The following is a 20,325-nucleotide window of genomic DNA, read 5'->3' on the forward strand; positions in this document are numbered from 1 at the left end:
GGCTTCAAGAGAGACATTGAGCACAACCTCCTGCTCCAAAGCATCCTCAGCAGGCAACTCCCTCAAAACACCGACAAATTAAATATTCATAAACAAAATAATCATACATTAAACCCCAAACTCCAGGAAGGGGGCAATGCTCCCACAGACTCTCTCTCCTCCCCAGGATTTCACATCCACCCAGGAAAAGTCAGGAATAAACCGCAGGGAACAGCAAGTTGTGCTTTGCACACCAAATTTACTCTTTCCATCACAAATAACCACCCAAACCACCTCGTTTTGCCCATTTTCCAATTCCCAGCCGCCTTCGGCTCACACAGGGTTAGGGAGTGGAGGCTCCCCCAGGTTTTGTGGTGGCAACAGTGACTCTGTTCCCCTCCTGCCCGGGCCTGCAGGAGTTCCTGACATTCCGCACGAGTGTCCGGTGTCCGGAGCTCCTCCGTGGTGCAACCCGACTCCCTCTTCCTACTCCAAGGTTTTGTGTTGCCTTGGTGTTGCAAACAGGGCGCCTCTTGCTCAGGCTCAGCTTTAAAGGAGACCACAGAGCTCCAAAGCCAAGCAGAGCAAAAAGCAGGCTCGGGTTTTGTCTTTTCTCTGCAGTTCTGCACAGGAACAGGCCCTCCCTGGGATGTTTTGTCATGGGTCAGGCTGAATGTTCAGCTTTGAGGACAACCACACTCTGGACCTAAATAAAAAATGTGTGGGAGAGCCTTTCTGCTGTTACTCTGGATCTGGCTAAATAAGATTTTAGGTTGCACTTCCAATCCCAGCACTCACCAAATTCTCCATGTTGTTTTTAAAAGGCCATAAATCAATGCTGTAAACCACTTACGAGAGAGAGGAGATGTTTGCTCCTCTCTCAGCTCAGGACATAAATCCTTCTTGGCTACTGCAAAGCATTTATTGGTACATTTCTTATGCCTCAGGAAATGTAATTCAGCTTTCTTCACTATATAACCCCGGCAGATCATTGTTATTGGGGTGTAATAACAAAGAAAATTAAGCCTCCAACACCGCAGTCGTTTTAGGATGCCACACAAAAGAGAAGAGGTCACCTACCAGCTCCACTCTCCCGAACCCTCCGACTCCCAGGGTGTCGATGATGTTGAAATCCGACAGTTTCAGGTTGGCAAAGAAGGCAGCTTCGGCTTCGTATCTGGAGGTTTTGAGGCGAAAAAACGGAAATTTCTTAGAGGCGCAAACCTGAGCAGCGCACGCCGCCCCCGAGCTGTGGGAGCCTGGGCCAGCCTTTACCTGCTGCACTTCCATCTCAGCTCTCAGAACTGGCCTTTAGCTCAGCATGCTGCTGCTCCCAGCCCCAGCAGGGCTCCGGAGGGCACGGTTTTCCAAAGGGGAACAGCAAACTTCCCTACTGAGGGTGCAGAGCCAACGCCTGGCACCACAATCCAGCTCCCAAAGCTACGGCTGGGCACTTTCTATCCATCTTCTCCTGGGCAGGGTTTGCTTTTAAATATTTTGGTGTCTGAAAGTAGTTTTGGAAGGAAAAAGTCTCTCCTAGGAGTTTCTCATATCCACAGGCTGGCAGCAGCTTCTATAAATGTTTATTGGAAGTGGCAGGATCACTAAAGGTCTCTGGAGAGAAATCCCAGCCAGGTTTCATGAAATCAGATCTGATAAGCTGCAAATGCCTGAAATGAATGACTTCAGTCACAGATCAACATTCCTAAAAGGATATCTTCACTTGTTCTCCTCCTGTAAACCCACTCAGAGCAGCCACCCCAAGCCAGGGTGTCCCAAAATCCTGATGGTCTCTGTTTATCCCGTGGCCAACTGCCCCACAACACCAAGCCCCTGAGGAAGGGACACGCAACTCCAAGCCATGCAAGCCTGCCAAAACCAGCTTCCCATGCCTATCCATGACCATGATTCCTCCAAAATAGCTTCTTGTTAAGGTTTAGGGTATTTTTAGCAAGGCTTGGAGGGGAAATGGATGAGCAGGGTCCGCCCCCTCCATGAAATGTGGTCACCCTCCATGAAATGTGACATTCAGCTGCCGGAGAGTCCCTGCGCGTGTCCGACCTTCGGCTGCGGGTGACTTTATGGGAAAAGAGTGGGCTGGGTTATGGAGAGAGGCCTGGAGGGAGCAGGGCTTCATTTTAGCTGGAATAGCTTGCAATTAACAGTAGGGCATGATCACTGGGGGCTTCACTCGTGCAGGGTGACAGCAGTGGGAAGATGACCCCCCATCCCACACCCACAGCCACCCGGCCAGCTTTGGGACATCCCCACCCCTGATTATTGCATTGACAGCATGAACTGATCTACTCACAGATTCCCTTCAAGCCACCTCCTCTGCTCTGTTTAAAAAATCTATGGGCAAAACTCCATCATTTTCCAAGTGAAAAGGGAAACCTACAAATAGGGGTCCACCAGCGTGAAAGGTCACACCATGAAGCCCCAAATCTGAGGCAATAAAGCACAATTCTCTCCCAGGGGGTGTTGTCAACAAATGACTTCACCTCTGCTTTATTTTTCATGCTGTCACCAGATCCTGTGGGTGACCTTACTCCTGGTGCATCCGACTTTGGAAGCCAATCAGCACAAGCAGCCCGCTGTGAACTTGGGATAACCTTGTGTGCCACAGCTGCTCATTGATCCCTTCGTGCTCATCACAGGGGAACGCTGAGCTGGCACCAAGAAAGGATTTAAATGTCCCCTTCCAGAGCACAGCAAAGCCATCACTTCAGGAGTGACAGAGCAGTGAGTGCCTCTCATTTCCACAATGAATGTACAGGGCAGTTAAATATCTTCAATGATTTCTAATCGCCGGGAAGATGAAAACCCAGCGTGGAAAATTCCCTGCCAACACACAAACATGTAAAATTTCAGGGCCAGGGTCACACAAGGGTTCAGCTTGGAAGGGACCTTCAAGAGCATCTGATTCCAACCTCCCTGCCACAGGCAGGGACACCTTCCTGGATAAGGAAGCTGAAATCTTCTGGATTTGCACTGGAACATGTGAAAAAACTCTATTATTTTGCTTCAAAAAATATTTGCTGCATTCTTGGGGTTGCTTTTGGAAATCCCTTGGCTGATTCCCTGTGCCACACCCCTTGGATGCAGTGAGTGCACACAAGTGCAGCAAAGCAGATGAGACAAACTGGATGCATTTTTTCCTAAATATGGTGCAAGAAGCCTCCAAACCCCAAATGAAATGCCTAAAACAGGCAGTGAAACCAAAGCACAGGTAAAATCAAGCAAAAACGTCCTGCCCATGCCCACTGACAACAGTCCCACTGGAATTCTGTTTTATTCATAGCTGCAAAAGTCCAAGTCCACCTAAACACCAAATTCCTATAAATTAACTTGTTAAGCATTCCAAACCTGCTAAGATAGAGGATAAATATCTTCAATAAAAAGATGAAAATACAAATATTCCTAAGCTAAATCAGAAACCAGGGGTATGATCCTCATCATAACGTTCATAATTCCTTCCAAATTCCTGGAGCTGAGCGTGCTGCTCCCTGAACAGAAGCTCCCAAGGTTCTCGACAAAACGATGGTAAAAAACATCTGTGATGTTTGATTTTATCACCTCCCAAAGTAAAGAGGCCCTTCCAAGGCACCAGGAGAGCAGTGCTCAGGGATACAGAACTGATATATTAATATTCTTCTGTAGGAAGATGTTCGGTTCTGGATCAGGATAAAGAACCTGCAACAGTCAGGAATGTTTGGGATATTCACAGGCTGAAAGGGACCACACCTGGTGCCCCCTCCCTGCCCCAGCAGGGCCATCCCAGAGCACAGGGCACAGCACTGTGTGCACAGAGCTGTGCAGCAGCCCCAGGCTCTCTGGACAGTCTGTTCAGGGAAGCAGGTCCATAGAACAGAGGTGGGATGAGAGCAGGGACAGTTTGACCCCACTTGTGCAGGGCGAGGTGGGAATAACTCATCCCTTTGTGGGACAAATCCACCTGTGCCAGGGCAGGGTGCTTTTCCCCACTCTGGAGATGCCATTCCTCTTTAATCAAGAAGGCAGTTTTATTGTAAATCCCAGCCTTATGCCAGTGCCTGGAGAATTTCCAAATAACCAAATGCTTTTGTGACCTCTGGAAGAGTTCAGATTCCTGAATTAATTGATGAGAGGAGTGCTGGGAAGACACCTTGGAGGCACAAGTGGCGTGACAGGAACCTTCAGTGCTGTGCTGGAGCTGTGCAGACACGAGGCCTGAACTTCCTGCACTGGGATTTCTGGGCTTGTTTATCTCCAGTTGAATTAGCTGTAATTAACCAAGAGCCTTTCCCTGGATATTTTGGTAATTGTGCTGCTCATCCCAGGTCAAAATGCCTGGAGAGTCATAGCTGGAAGTGCACAAAATGAAAAGATGTAGGGAATGTGTGATCCAAAAGCAACAAACAGTCTGTTCATTAATAAAGAGCTTTTAAAATGAAGGCTGAGCTTTTCACAGGAACTGGTGGGAACACCAGGAATCAGCTCCCAGTGTGCCCCTTATGGGACTTTTTGCTTATTGAAGCAGGGTTTTGTCACCTACTGACACTAGCCCAACCTTGGCAGAGCTCACAGCCCACTCCTGAAGCTGACAGCAGAGTGGGACCTCAGAGAGCAGCACAGGAGAGGTTCAGGTCTGAGTTAGCCAGGACCATCCTGCAAAAACTCCAAGCTATTCTCCAAGATTTCCTGCAGCTCTAGATGGCAGAAAACCTCCTGAAACCTCCTCTGGAAGAGCTGGGGCTTGGGAAAAGCACTCCTTTCCCCGCCTCCAAATAAAATACCTCTTCCCAAGGAGCTGCCTTGCCTCAGCCTCCTTTTGGGCAGGGTAATTACCAGAGTAATCTGGGGGCTCAGGAGGAAATTCCATCTTCCAATATCCCAGTCCTTTGAAATGGCAGTGCAGGGTCCACAGCCCAGCAACACCGTGCCCAGATATTTGGGCTGTGGGAGAGGAAAGCCTGTGGCTCCTCACACTGCTGGAGGTTTCCCAGCATTTAAATGAGTCACTGCCTCCTAGGATGATGATTGCTCTGAGAGATATTTCAAGCTTTGCCTCCTAAAACAATGAACAACAACAAAAATAATGAAATAATCGTGTTACCCAGGCAGCTGATAAACGAGAAAATGCGAGGAGCAAAGGTTTGCAATTACCCAACTGCTCAGCCCTGCTGAAGTAGCTCCTGATTCCCATCCTAACCGTGTTGGGAAACATCAGACATCTGTTAGCAAACTCATCTCCAGAGAAAACTTGGCTCCTCTCCACCTGCAGGCTGCCAGCCAGCCAGGAATTGCAACCAAATGGGAACCAACCACCCTGATCTGAGCAAATGCCACCAGTTTGGGCGTAAACCCAGAATTTGGGAGCCTTCCCCACTGACAGATACCAGCTCTGTTTAACAAGCAGCCTTTTATTTGTTTTTTTGGTCAGCCAGGTCACTACCTCACCCGTCACTGAGGAAATGCATTCCCGAAGATGGAAATTAGAGAATCTCTGCAAAACCTGGGAAAAGTGGAGCTGCAGCACCTGGATGGTGATGCCAGCCTGCAAGGAGACACAGGTGAAATGAGCCTGAGATCCACAGGTGGGGTGAGGAGGGAAATACATCCCAAAACTCAACCTTATCTCTGTGCCCACTAAAACCCCCCTCCTTATGGTTTTAAAATACAATGAGAGTCTAAAGGAGTCAGAGAGTCATGGAATGGTTTGGCTTGGAAGGCTTGGCTTCATGATCATGTTGTTCCAATCACCTTCCACTAGACCAGGTTGCTCCCAACCCTTCCTTGAACACTTCTAAGACAGGGCAGCCACAATTTATTTCTTATTAAATGCTGCTTCAGCTGATGGGGCACGTAAAAATCTCTGTAAAAGAAAGCAAAAATTCCTCCAGATCTTCAGTACTGTGACTGTTCTTACTCTCCCTCTGACTGTCCAGATGAAATGACCCTCCTGGTCTATCCATGGGACCCTGCCTGCCTGGAACCCTGAAATCACGTAAAGCTCCCTAGCTTGGATTTGTGCTGTGTGAAGAGCACAAATTTGAGTGAAGGTGAACAATGGGGAGGGGCAGGGACATGGCTGGAATTCCTGTCACCAGGAGTCTTCATCGTTGAAAGTGATGTAAGGAGGAGCAGATGCAGCAAATGGTGGCAGGGCCGCCACAGCTTCCCTTCCCTGCAGGCTCCAGTGACTCCAAAAAGCTCAGGATCTGTTCTTTCCCAGGGATTTGGGGCAACAGGGAATCTAGGAGCAGGTGAAAGTGAAAACAAAAGCAGCTCGTGTCGTGTCCACGTGAGATGTTTCAGATGTGCCCTGTTTGAGGGGGCTTGGGCAGGGGACAGAGGGGAGCAGGGACAGCCACAGGGCGTTGACACAACCAGCAGGATCCAGAGCCTGGGAATGCCTGAAAGCAAATCCCTGGGAGGCACTGAGAGAAATCCCTGTCTCTTTGTGGACACTCATCCTCTCAGAGGTGCCACCCCAGGTACAAACCCCTCTTATCCAGCATTGTCTCTGCACATCAATCCATTGGGTCAGGACTTCAGGGGGAGATGCTCCTTGACAAACATTTGCAGCAGGAAAAAATAACCAGGGTGTGAACTCAGCACTTGCTGGGGAAGGCCAAACCTGCTCTGCAGGCTCCTCCAAGATCTGAGCACTCCCAGGTCTCCATGGATTTGCTGGAAGGGGCTGTTTGCCCCAAAATGCCCCTCAGACAGAGCAGGCAGAGAGAGCAGGCAATAACAATGTCCTGAATGTGTAGGAAAGGCCTCTGCGCTCCTTCCTCTGCATTCCACGTGTCCATCTCCCTCATGATGCACCTGGGAAGTTCCCAAAGATCCTTTCAGGAAAAGCTGGCATTGGGAACGACAAAGGACCTGAGGAAAAGCCCAGCTCTTGGCTTGTTTTCCTGTCCATCACAGACATTCCAGAACTGGGAATGAATTCAGCTGTTCTGTTGAACAGCTCGCTCATAATTCAGATCCCAAAATGATTCCAGGATATCTCCATCGATAATTCCTGCCTGGGATTAGCTACCCTAATGCCAGTCCAGTCAGGGAGGGATGGATGCCACCCACAGATCCTGGCTGCTCAGAGAGGATTTACCTCCAGATGAGGATTTGCTGCCCTGCCCCAAGGAAGACCAAGAAGGAGAATGTCAAACTCATCTTCTACTCTCATTTTTTTTTTCAAATTGCAAATCATACTGAAAGAAGGATGGCTCTGTGGATGGATCCAGGGCAAAGAGATGGGAATAATAACCCAGGTATTCCTTGGGTCAGGTGTCCTCCTTCCAGCCCATCCTTCTGAGGTGGCTTTAACTCCTGATTTAGGTGCTCCTCTCACATCTGACACCTTCAAAGATCCAAACCAAAAGCCTTTTCCTTGGGATTTTTAAAAGCCATGTGCTGGTGGTTCTGCCGGGTTTGAAGCCAGAAAAGAAAGGCTGGATTTCTTTTCAAGTCCATGTTTTCAGGGCTGGGGAATTTCACTTGGGTGCCCCAGCACCTGAACTCACAGCCTTTCACATCAGGAGAAAATTGCACACCCGCTGCTTCAGATTTTCTTACAGAAAGGGAGCTTTGAGTGGCAGCTAAACCAGGCACTAAAGCCATGGCAGCTCTAACTTCCTCTGGAAGGGGAAGGAGATCTGAAATTAAAAGTACAGGGTTAAAAAACTCACAGGTTCATTTGTTCCCTCCCCTTTCTTAAAAACAAATCACTTTTCAGTGAGAGCTCAGCACCACAAACACAATATTGGGCTGTTGCAGCAAGCTGAGCTCATCCCAAGTTGGTTCAGTAGTTAAACAAAGAGATTTGTTGGAATTATGGGGCTTTGAAGACTTGGATGTTGCACAGATCTCACCCAGAACTGTAACTGAACACACTGAAATGCAGCCAAAGCAGCTCAGAAAGTGCTTCTCCTCATCCAGGTTCTGAAAAGTCTGGATTTTCTAAAGTGAGTTTTGTTGAAGCCCTTAATGTGCCAAGAGATTGGTGATACCTCACTAAACACCTTGTGCTGCTGGGTTCGGTGCCTCCCACCCCACAGTGGGACCTCATCTGAGAGAAAACCCCTTCAAATGCAAATTTCACCCCTTTTCCTCCCAGATATTCATGTAGGATCCTCTCCTCTTGTAACACACAGAAGTGCATCACTCCTTTTAAGGCTCACAATGGCCCCCAGCAGTCTGAGCTCCCCAAATCCCAACCCTCTGCTCCCCAGTTCCAGCACCCACACTGTGGAATTGTCCACTGCACATCCACAAAATGCTGATGGGCCAGAAAAAGCCACAATTTTGGTGGAAGAGCCAAAAAAGATGGGATAGAAAATGCCAGCTGATGGGAACACCATAGAGATCTGAGCCCAAGTGCTCCCAGGAGAGCACAAGGAAGGTTTTTAGGGAATTCAGTCCCTGGATTTCTCTGGGAGTCACAGGGAGGTCACCAAGGAAATGTGTACTTGTTTTCCAGATGCACATGTTCGTCCCAAACTCCTGAGGAAACAGCTCCATGCTCCCAACAGGACTCTCCCCACCTCCTTCTCTGGGAAGTGATGGATTCAGCTCTGGGTAAAACAACATTTGTACTATTCCTCATGCCAAAATGTCCTGAAATAGTTCAAACAAGACACCCTACAGCATAGCCTGATGAAACCCCCCAGATTTTAATCCATTTTAATTAAAAGGGGCGGAGGGAGGATGTGGAGTATTCCTTCCTCCGGTGGAGTTTCCTGTTCTGTGCAGTATTAAAGGATATTGCTTAACGATGGGGGTTGTTACTTCTCTTTTCCCTCCCTTTTTCCTGATCCCTTGTTTAAACCCTGGATGGTTTTAACTGGAGGCCAAAGAAATGCCTCATATCACATTCTTTACTGGCCCAGGGAACAAAATCCTGAGGAAAAGCAGAAGATCTTTCACGGCACCTCAAATGCTGCACTCAGACCGTGGCGACCTCATTTCATTCCAATGAACAGAACATTTGATGTAAAATGGAAGAGCAGTAAATTGTTATTTATCAACAGGCAAATAAATTCATATTCAAGGCATGGATTCCTGGGGCAAACTGGGGTTTAAACCCCCACATTCAGCAGCTGCATCTTGGGTGTACTCAGCATTTCTGTGGGAGCAGCACTCACCCCCCAACTCCTAAAGGAACAACACAGAGGCAGCAGAAAATAAACCTCCCACAGTGATCTTTAATGCCCTTGAATAATTTAGAAGGGAAAAAAAAGGAGTATTTTGGGCAGGAAGGAGAAAATTCCCTGAATTCCCTCTTTTCTACTTAATAGCTTGGATTCAAGAGTTTGGATCTACAGACAATAAAATCTCTTTGGAAAAGAAGGCATCGAGGGTTCTTCCTTTCACTTTTCTGACTGAATTCAGAGGCAATACCTACAGATCCCTTGAGGAATTTTTTTTCCTTTGGAAAACACCAAGGGGAGCCCAGGCTGCTGTGGATACTCAGGAAAACAAGAATTTCGCATTAAAATTCCAAATGAATTCTGCAAGGACAATAAATTCCAGCTACCAAACTGGATTCCAAAGTACCATTGAACAACACCAAAGGTATTTTAGGGAAAGTTGTTGGGATTCATTGGGAAAGAGCCTCAGTTCCACCCTTGGAAAGCCAGACATGATCTCAAGGAAAGCTCGGTCTAATTACAGGTTGAAATTGCTCAGATCACAGCTGTGCTCTACCAAATCTCCCCAGCTAATTGCAAAGTGCTAATTAGACCCCAGCACCCTCAGAATGGCTCAGCTGAGCACGTCAGCTCCAAGGAGCCCTTCTGCCTCCAGGCAGGACCTGCAAGGGGAAACGTGACCATGGTGACCATGATGATCATGCTAAAAGGACTTCGTGGCAGCTTCCTCCTCTTACATTTTTTAAGGAATGTGGGGAACAGATCAATAAACTGACAATGTCAGACACGTTTATTTGTCCAACTCTCTGTGCCCACCACTTATTGTGCATCTGTTCAAGTCCCAGGGGTTTCAGACAACTCTGTCAGTGTTTTGCCCTTGGTTCTTTTTTCCAATGGCCCAAATCCTCTGGGAGAAAATTCTTGCAAGAGGGATTCCAGCTCAGCAGCTGGTAAGAGGCAGAGCTCTACCTTGAGAAAACTTGTGTTCCTTTTCCAAGGGCCGCTGAGGGGCATTTCATGGAATCACAGATGGTTTGGAATGGAAGGGAAGCTCAAAGCCCATCCAGTGCCACCCCTGCCATAGGCAGGGACACCTTCCACTGTCCCAGGCTGCTCCAAGCCCCAAAGTCCAACCTGGCCTTGGACACTGCCAGGGATGCAGGGGCAGCCACAGCTGCTCTGGGTACCCTGTGCCAGGGCCTGTCCACCCTGCCAGGGAACAATTCCTGCCCAATATCCCATCCAGCCCTGCCCTCTGGCAGTGGAAGCCATTCCCTGTGTCCTGTCCCTCCATCCCTTGTCCCCAGTCCCTCTCCAGCTCCCCTGGACCCTTTTAGGCACAGGAAGGGGGCTCTGAGGTCTCCCCAGAGCTTTCTCTTCTCTGTTTCTGCAGCCTCTTTCAAATCACAGTCACCCAGGCTGGGTGAGGCTGCAGGAGCTCAGCGGGCACCTGGTGCCCCCTCCCTGCTCCAGCAGGGCCATCCCAGAGCACAGGGCACAGCACTGTGTGCACAGAGCTGTGCAGCAGCCCCAGGGAGGAGCCCCCAGGCTGTGTGGACAATGTGCTCAGGGCTGGGCACTGCCCAGGGAAGAAGTTGTGCCTCGTGTGCAGGGGGAATTGCTGGGCTCAGGCCCTGCCCGTGGCTCTGGGGCCATTGCTGGGCCCCCGCAGCAGAGCCTGGGCCCTGCTGGGAGCCCTCCCTGCACACAGGGACACCCAGGGCTGAGGGCCCCTCTCAGCTGGGGCTCCTCTCCAGGCTGAGCAGCCCCAGCTCCCTCAGCCTTTCCTGGGCACCCCCATGCTCCAGGCCCTTCCTCAGCTGCGCAGCCTCCGCTGGCCCCGCTCCAGGAGCTCCCTGGCCCTGCCGTGCTGAGGATCCAGAGCTGGGCACAGCACTCCAGAGGTGCCTCCAGGGCTGCCACAGGGGCAGCGTCCCTCCCTGCCCTGCTGCCACTGCTCCTCCTGCTGCCCCGGATCCCATTGGCCTCCTTGGCCCCAGGACACTCTGCTGGCCCGGGGACAGCTCCGTGTCCCCCAGGACACTCTGCTGGCCCGGGGACAGCTCCGTGTCCCCCAGGACACTCTGCTGGCCCGGGGACAGCTCCGTGTGCCCCAGGACACTCTGCTGGCCCGGGGACAGCTCCGTGTGCCCCAGGACACTCTGCTGGCCCGGGGACAGCTCCGTGGCCCCCACGTCCTTCCCCACAGAGCTGCACCAGTAGGTCCCCCCCAGCCTGTGCTGGTTCCTGGGGCTGTTCCTGCCCAGGTGCAGGACCTGCATTCCCCTTGCTCAAAGGGGATCCATGTGTGACAGGATCTGGAGTCACTGCTGTAGTAGGTGGGTCAATGATGTCTTCTTACTCCAGAGGCTCCCCCACAATTCCCAGAGATCATCAGGGAGAGCATCTAATTGCACAGGAGTATCAGGACCTAAATTCACAAAGCATCCCTGCAAAACCCTCAAGGATTTATCCCTCTGGCTAATGCCAGAGCACTCCAGCCGTGCTGGCACTGCTGGTGGAGCATGTTCCATCTGGCATTTTCCACCCTAATTTACTTGGGAAAAAAGGTGACATGTAAGAGGAAGGCAGGAAGGAGGGGAATATCACGTAAAATCCTGCCGGAAAAGTGGGAACAGGCAGAAAGCAGATCTTCCTTCACAAAGCAAACAGGTGTGCACAAAAAGAGGGGTTTGGTGCTCCCCTTGCTTGCTCTGGCAGAGAAATGAAAATGTGGGAAGAGCTCATTGAACCCAGGTTCCACATAACCAATGCCCCCCCTGGGATCTCCCTGCTCCAAACCCAATTCTAATTTGAATTATCTGCTGAGATTTTGCTTTTTGTGTGAGCATCGCTTTGGAAAGCAAAGCCAACGGTTTGGGCCATGCAGGTCCCTTTGGCTCCGCATGGGATGGAACGTGCAGAGGCAGGAAGAGTTCAACACCTCCACACAAATAACCTTTACCTGGCAAAAGTCAGGAAAAGGCAGAGAATGAAAGGTCCATTTGGAGAAAATCTGGAGGAGCAGGAAAACCAAAGCACCTGTGCATGCACAAACATCCAAGCAAGGTCAAAGGGTGAAGAACAGGAGAATTCAAAGGTCTCAGCTCTCAGGAAGGTTATTTTCACACAGGGGAATGGCAGAGACATCTCTGGGATGACAGAATTACACCCCCAGAAGATGCTGGAGACAGGAAGGCTACACCCAACAGCCTGCCCTAAAAACAGAGTAATTTATTGTGCTAAATCATGTTAACAAAACAAGTTATCAAGGTTAACTGTGCATGGAAATTCCAAGGTAAACAAGGAAGGAGAGTATTAGGATGAGATTTCTGGCCACCCAAAGGATGAGCAAGGGTGGCTGTGATCTGGTTTGGGTTGTAAGGGACCTGAAAATCATCATGCAATGGCCAGGGACAACTTCCCCTTGCTCCAAGCCCTGTCCAACCTGGCCTTGGACACTTCCAGGGATTGGGCAGCCACAACCACATGATAGATAAGAAAAGATAAGCCAGGCCCAATTCAAAGTCCTATCCTTGGGAGAACCTCCTTGTAAGAGAAAAACCATGATGTGCTGTGATCTCACACTGCTGGAGAGAGGTTTGATACAAAAGCACCACTTAAAAAGTCACAAAAAGGAATCTGAAGAGCAGCTGAAAGAGATGATGAGGAGAATTAAATCTCAGCAGAGGCACGTGGAGGATCTGGACACAGCAAATACACCCAGCATGGATCTAGGAGAGGCCAGCAGGAATTTGGAGCAGCTGAGTGGCAGCAGGAGCCAGGATATTAAAAGCAAGAGCACCCTTCAAATACGAAGTAATTCCAAGCAAATCAAGAAAGAGGAGAGAAAAAAGAACAAAAGCATGTCCAGTTGAAAGGAAAAACACTGTAAGACAGAACAAAAAAGTCAAATAACAACTTCAAAAGGCTTCAAACCAAATAATAAACCCCTCCTGACCACAGCAGCAGCACGGGCCTGACCATGGACTGTAGAGACCCTACAGAGACCCTCTGGAAAGAGCCCACCGAGGAGAACAAAGCCATGAGAGAAGCTCTGTGCACTTTTCACCCCTGGGCTCAACATGGAAGGTCTTGGGGAGACCCTCCCAGCACATCTCCCTTCCCAGGGAAGCTCCAGGGGAACCCCATCGAAGTGTCAGGAGGTGACCCAAGTTGACCCTGGGACCAGATGGGCCTCCCCCAGCGGTTCTGTGGGACCTCCAGGATGGAAGTGGCTTTTTGATGGGATCCAGAGCCCTCTGGTCCCCTAAACACAACATCTGTCCTAACAGAAGCACTTGACACATGGAAAAATCGGAGCTCTTTGGGGAAGAGCCAAGGCACTTCCCAAGCCTACTGGAGCTCTTTGAAGGAGCCCCCAGGCACATGGGAAGGAGAGATCTGCTGGATGCAGTTGGCTTGGATTTCCTAACGGCCTCTGACAAGGTTTGAAAGGCTCTTACGGAAGGGATTTAAGAAGAAAGGTCTGTGCATTGATTAAACCAAAAAAAAGTTCAAAATAGAAAACGCATGGCTCATTTTCCTAATGGAGGGAGGCCAGCAGAGCTTAAATCGTTTCTGTTGAACATCTTTAGGGATGAACTGGAAGAACAAGAAGTAAAATGACAGCATTGGTCAGGGATATGAAATCACCAAAACCAGCAAACAAGAGCCTAAGGTGAAAATCTGAACAAGGAATTAAACTAAACAAGGAATAAACACCGAGGGACAAGGTGATACCTACACTTGAAATCCTGTGGGAATGAAGTGAGGGGAAAAAATTCCTGCATAAGCAGGTGGTGAGGGTCATTCACCCACCTTTATTGCCCTCACCTCAAAAGCTAAGGAGAAAGGTTGGAAAAGGTGCTGGAAAGTGATGGTGAGGAGCACAGATCTGGGCTGGATTCTGTGCAAGGGGAAAAGACAACTCTGGCAGGAGAGGATCAGAGTTGGAAAGGTCCGGGTGTACCATGGAAAGAAGCTGTGCAGATTCAGGGAAGATAAACCCACCAAGGAATGCTCAAATCTATCGACAGCAGGAAGTGCTGTCCCAAATCGCTGGAGACCAGAGGCTCCCAATTAGCAAATCAATAATCACCTCTTTGCTCCTCTCCCCCTTCTGGACACCTGCTGGAGGGCACGGGCAGAGACAGAACCCAGCTGGCTGCACTGAGGCACTTCCAACAGATCTGCACAGAACTGGGATAAACTGGGAAACTCAAGCCCCCTCCTTGTAGTGTCTAAGGGCAATAAACCCAGAGCTGTGTTTCCCAGCCTGCCCTGGAAGCTGTTTGTGTCTTACATGGTGAGACAGGAGCTGCTCAGTCTTACAGCTTGTCTTGACCAGATAAAAGGAAGCTCTTATCAGGCATTTATTTATTTAACACGTGGCAGCCAGGCAAAGACAGAGTTCTCACTGCGCTGCTGCTGCTGCGCCGAAAGTCACGGCAGGAGAAACCCCCAAGAGCTCTGACAATATTCGAATATTACCTATGCTAATCAGGAAGGGATTAGGAAAACAAGGAGCTAAATTAACCACCTGAACTCCCAAGGTTTTTTACCTCAGGTAACTCCTTGGCTGGGCAAGGATGCAAGCTGGCTCATTTAGGGAATCCAGGCACCAAATCCTGCACATCACAACATCATTCCTGCTTTTCTGGTGGAGCACAACATTTCCTAAAACACCTCCCATGCACTCAGCTCGGTTTGGAGAAGGGCTTGTGCCATGCCAGGAGCTGAACTTGCACTGATGAGTGCTGCCCCAAAACCCCTCCAAGCCACGTTCCCACCACTGGAATCTCGCCCCAGCTCTGGGAATTCAATGGAATACAGGCACAGCACAGGTCTGGGGAACGCAGAGGGGACCAAGGGCTCTGGTACTCAACACCAGGGCAGCTCAGAGGACAGCGGGTCAAAAGCAAGGAGTGCCTGAGGGTTTCTTGGCACTCCTTTGAAGGTTCCCATCCTTTATCCAGCACTTTCCCATACTTCCACTGGAGGGCAGGAATATCCCACGTTTCCAGGGATGACCCTTCAGCTGCACACCCTTGAACAGCCCTAGGAAGGGGCCTTTGGGGACACTGGTGTGCTCCTCCACACTTTCATTTGGTTTCTGTCCTGCTCCTATGGAGCAGCTCCGTTTTCTCAGAACTTCCTAATCATTTTCATCAAACAACTGCAGCATTCACAGCTCGTCCCCACAGCCTGCCGCCCCTCCCAGTGCCCCTCTGCCTCCCTGCATCACCTGCAGCTCTCCCAAATTTCCTGACATCATTTTTCTGTAGGCAGTACAGATACACTGGAATTCCACACATTTGCATGGAGCGGGAGATTTACACCCTCACTGCTTCCTCAGGAGACAACAAAACCTTTTAGAGTATTTCTGGATGGGAGTGTGGATGTGCAGGAGGACAGGGAGATCTGCAGAGGGATCAGGACAGGCTGGATCCATGGGCTGGATTGTAGAAGGAATTGGAAAGCAGTATTATCACAAGGATAATTCAGCAAAGCCAAGTGCCAGCTCCTGCCCTGGGCTCAGCCCCGGCCCTGCAGCTCCAGGCTGGGGCACAGGGGCTGCAAAGGGCCCCTGGGGAAAGGCCCTGGGGTGCTGTGCCAGGGCTGGACAGGAGCCCAGGGGGGCACGAGGCCAACGGCCCCTGGGCTGTGCCAGCCATGGGGTGGCCACAGGCCCAGGGCAGTGATTGTCCCCTGGGCTGGCCCTGCTGAGGGACCTCGAGGGCTGTGTCCAGTTCTGTCCCTCCAGCCAGAGAGCCCTGGAGGGGCTGGAGCGTGTCCAGGGCAGGGAAGGGAGCTGGGGAAGGGGCTGGAGCCCCAGGAGAGGCTGAGGAAGCTGGGAAAGGGCTGAGCCTGGAGAAAAGGAGGCTCAGGGGGACCTTGTGGCTCTGCACAGCTCCTGACAGGAGGGGACAGCCAGGGGGGGTCGGGCTGTGCTCGCAGGGAACAGGGACAGGACAAGGGCAAACGGCCTCAGGCTGGGCCAGGGGAGGCTCAGCTTGGGCAGCAGCAGGAATTTGTGCATGGAAAGGGAGCTCAGGCCTTGGCAGGGGCTGCCCAGGGAGGGTTGGAGTGCCCATGGCTGGAGGTGTCCAAGGAAGGGCTGGAGGTGGCACTGAGTGCTCTGGGCTGGGGACAAGGTGGGCATCGGGCACAACTGGGACTGCCTGGGCTGGGAGGGATTTTCCAGCCTCAGTGATCCCAGAATTCTGTGACAGTCTTGCAGAGCTGACCTGAGTACCTCTGGCTTGTATTATCTGTATCTTTATTAGTGAAAACTCTCATCAAGAGTAGAGTAAAATTGATTTACTGTCTCCCACAATGGGACATATGGGGGTTCCTGAAGGGGTCACACTCAAGGCTGATCTGCTCAGCAGAGTTTATGTGGTTTCGAAAAGGTCTCTCGGAATGTTCCCCAGCAAAGACCATTAAAGACATGAAGCTGCCAGGAGACAAAAGGAGAGGTCCTCTTGTGGAGAAAGAACTGCTCTGGAGAGCAGGAGGCCACCACCTGTGACCCTGAGGCTGGGGCTGCTGCTTGATGCAGTCAAAATTCAGATGGTTAAAGGTTCCTAGGAGGTTTCTGTGAACATTTAGCCACTCAGAGCAGCACAAAAGAAACAGTGAACCAGAATGAGCTGCAGAAGGACCTTGGGAAGGGCCTGGCAGAGGCACCTCAGCGCTTTTCCAATGAAGATTCAATCAAACAGAGACAGAAAAGAATAACCCAAACTTCCAATGCCAAAAACAGGCTCTGGGATGATGATTCCCCTCAAGACAACCCCAGGACAACATCAGCTCTGTGCTGATTGGGCTGGAAGAAGGATGGAATGGCAGGGATCAGCAGGAAAGAAGCAGGAAAACAGTCTGGCTTTATACGATCTACAGCACCACAGGAGTCATGGCTGAGCAAGCTGGGACTCTCCAGCCTGAAAATTGCCCACAATTCAGCATCTTCAAGACATATTTAGTAACGGGAGACATCATTTCACTAAAATCCAGGGGTTTTTGGCCTATCTGGATGTTTAATATCTGCCATAATGCTGAACACACCCTGCTCTAGGAGCTCTTCTCCACATTTAAGTACCTGACTTTTACAGCCTAATTCTGTGCTATAAAGACCCAGTTAGCTCTTACAGGAGAAATAATTCTGCAGGTGAAGCTCTTCCCTCTCAGGCTCCTTCTCTGCCAGTTTTTCCCAGAAGATGGGAGAGAGCAGGACTGTGTCAGATCTGTTTTTTTAATGAATTCTGGTTAATTCACTTCCTCTCTTCAGATCTATTTCGTGATGTGGACAATGAAGATACACTGGAGATTTACCCTGGGACAGATCACCTGTGGGATGTCTGGGACCCGGTCAAAGGCTTGTTTTTCTCCTCAGGAGAACAGGAAGCACGTGAAGAAGCAGAGCAAGTGTGTGGTGATATTCCCTGGAATACTCTGGCAGCCTCTGGAGGCTTGGTGAGCTCCTGGAGAGGTGCTACAAGAAGGAGCAGAACACTGCACAGCAAAACCACCCTCCCTTGTGCTTTTCCAGCAGAAATCTCAGCCCTCTGATGATCCCTTTGTGTGAGCATTCCAGACAAAACCCAGATCACAGCAAGGATTTGAGCTGCTGGAGAGAGGCCAGGGGAGGCACCAGGATGAGCAGAGGGATGGAGCAGCTCTGCTGGGAGGAAAAGCTGGGAGAGCTGGGGGTGTTCAGCCTGGAGAGGGGAGCTCTGATTCTGGCTTTCCAGTGCCTGAAGGGATTCCCCAAGAAAGGGGGAGAGACTCTTTATAAAGGCCTTCACTTCACCTTCACAGTGGTCAGCCTACACAAAACCTTTCCAAAAGCCCATTTATATTTTCAAAGGGGATCATCTCTTCCTTTACAAGAAGGTTTTACTCCTGCCTCTTTAGTAATCACCCAAACTCCACCTGCTGCTCACTGAGAGAATGAGAGACCCAGAAACATTTATTTTTTAATGTAATAAAACAATCCATAACCAAGGGGTAAACAGTGATTCCAGGGGTTGAAGTATACAGCCAAACATGAGGTTTCTGATAAAGATCATCTTCCTGCACTTCCCCTCTGCTAATGGCTCTGCTGTCACTTGAAACTCCCAGGAGAGCCTTAATGCCTTCTCCCTTTCCTGGAATTAGCAGTGGAGGTTTCAAATGAGCTTCCCTTTGACTGAAAATGAATCAATGGAGGTCTGAGCTCAGCTCTGTGCCAAACAAATGTAATTCTGTGAGATCTTCCTGTCAGGCACCTCAGCCTGAATAACACCAGGCAAGGCGGAGGGGCAGAGCTCCTTTGTAAGCCATACGTGGGGATTAGGAATGTCTGCATCCCTGAGGACTACATCAAAACTGGCTTTTTAAGTAGGTGCCAATGTTTTAGCTTATTAAGGCACAAAATATGTGGTTCTGTGTTTATTATTTAGCAGAGTGGGTTTTGAGGCTTTCTCTGTGAGGCCTTTTGACAGCAGCCGTGGCATTTCCAAAGCTGCCAGGGCTCCAAAGCCCTCCCCTGCACTCAGGGATGGGAGGATGAGCCAATTCCAGCCCAAGGGCTTTGAAAAAAGCCTGTTCTCCTGGAGCCTCCATCAGAGGCTCTGCTGGTGCTGAGCAAGTGACTCTGTTGAACTCCCAGAATCATGGAATGGTTTGGAAGACATTTTAAAGCCCATCCAGTGCCACCCCTGCCATGGCAGGGACACCTTCCGCTGTCCCAGGGTGCTCCAAGCCCCAAAGTCCAGCCTGACCTTGGACACTGCCAGGGATCCAGGGGCAGCCACAGCTGCTCTAGGCCAACTGTTTCAAAAGCCTTTTTCTTGTTTATATCCTCATCCAATCTGCTGGATTTTCAGCACAGACCTCTTGGAAGATGTAAAAGTCATCTTCACCTTGTTGACACTCTGTATTCAGAGCATTGCACCCACATCCTTCCAAGTCAACTGAAATGCAAACACAGAAACATTTAGGGTGGAAAAGACTTACTTCATCAAGATCTTGATCATCAAGATCTTCAAGATCACCAAGAACATCAGGGCCAAGCCTTAGTCCAGCATCTTGTTCAGAATTCACATCATGGTGCTGCGAGGAATGTCCTTAGGGGGATTTTCCTAATTATTTCCTGCTCATTATTTCACTCATCTGAATTAACCACTGAGAGAAGCAGCAGATCCCAAAGGATCCCCTGGAAGGGGTGACCTGGAGTGTGTTTCTCATGTACAGAGTTGTACATGAATCACGTTTCCACCTCATCAGCTGGAATTAATTACACCAAAAAAAGAGGGGTTTGATAAAATTTTTAGCTGCACTGGAGCACTGTGCACTAAAACAGCCACAAAGCTAAGCACCACAGCCTGTTATCTCCTCCTCAATCCCAACTTTTCAGCATCCCACCTGGATTTTCCAAGTAGAAAAGCATGGCTGAGATCTTTCAGCAAGGAGGGACTCGATGATTATCAACTCTCCCGCCTTGATTGTTCCCTTCCCAGTTTATTTGGCTCTAAGCTGAGTGTTTGTGCCTGGCAATTCAGTGGAAAAAAGGAGTTGTGTTTTCCAAGACTTCCCCTCGTCTCTTTATTTCCCACTGCTGTAACAGCCCAGGTTCCCATAGAAACTGAAAGTAAAGAGCAGAAGTGTAAAATACAAATGAACAGGTCCAAGCTGGCGATGTTGTGTTTTATCAGACAAATAAATATCACTAACGGGCACTGGGCTTTTCCAACAGCAGAGCCAGGTAAGGCTGCACCTTAGCCAGTAAAGAGATGGCACACAAATGATAATGCCCAGAGCCACAGGGACGGGGTCGATCCCACTTCTGCAAACTGAGCTGTTCCCTGGATTATTCCATTCGGAGGAAGCAAAACCCCAGCTCTTCATTCACAGCTCTGATCCTGACTCCCCCAGTCACCCCAGTTTGAAGAGGTTGATCCCACTTGCTGAAGCTGAGCTGTTTTCTGGATTATTCAGTTTGGAGGCAGCAAGACCCCAGCTCCTCATTGCAGCTCTGATCCTGACTCCCCCAAATCACCTCAAGTCACTCTGGATTCTCATCCCTCAACACTCGAGCTTTGCAACGAGGCAATGGGGCAACAAGCACTAATTTACAATCTTCTCAGGTGGGCTTCCTAATTTTAAATGAGTATTGGCACAAGGGTTCAAGTTCTCTGCACAAAGCACTGTAAAAATGGGTTTC

At 49.9% G+C, this 20,325-nt stretch overlaps 1 protein-coding gene across 2 annotated transcripts in view; it reads right to left on the reverse strand.

Moving 5' to 3' along the window:
* Positions 1 to 20,325, reverse strand: part of PRKG1 (protein kinase cGMP-dependent 1) — a 373,799-nt gene that overhangs the window by 26,537 nt on the left and 326,937 nt on the right. For both annotated transcript variants that reach the window (XM_063406143.1, XM_063406142.1), the window contains exon 10: positions 1,060 to 1,156. In XM_063406143.1, the coding sequence (XP_063262213.1) occupies positions 1,060 to 1,156 (97 nt within the window). The remainder of the gene's footprint in view (positions 1 to 1,059; positions 1,157 to 20,325) is intronic.

The sequence above is a fragment of the Prinia subflava genome, chromosome 9 (genome assembly GCF_021018805.1).
Source record: "Prinia subflava isolate CZ2003 ecotype Zambia chromosome 9, Cam_Psub_1.2, whole genome shotgun sequence".
In the NCBI taxonomy this organism is placed as follows: domain Eukaryota; kingdom Metazoa; phylum Chordata; class Aves; order Passeriformes; family Cisticolidae; genus Prinia; species Prinia subflava.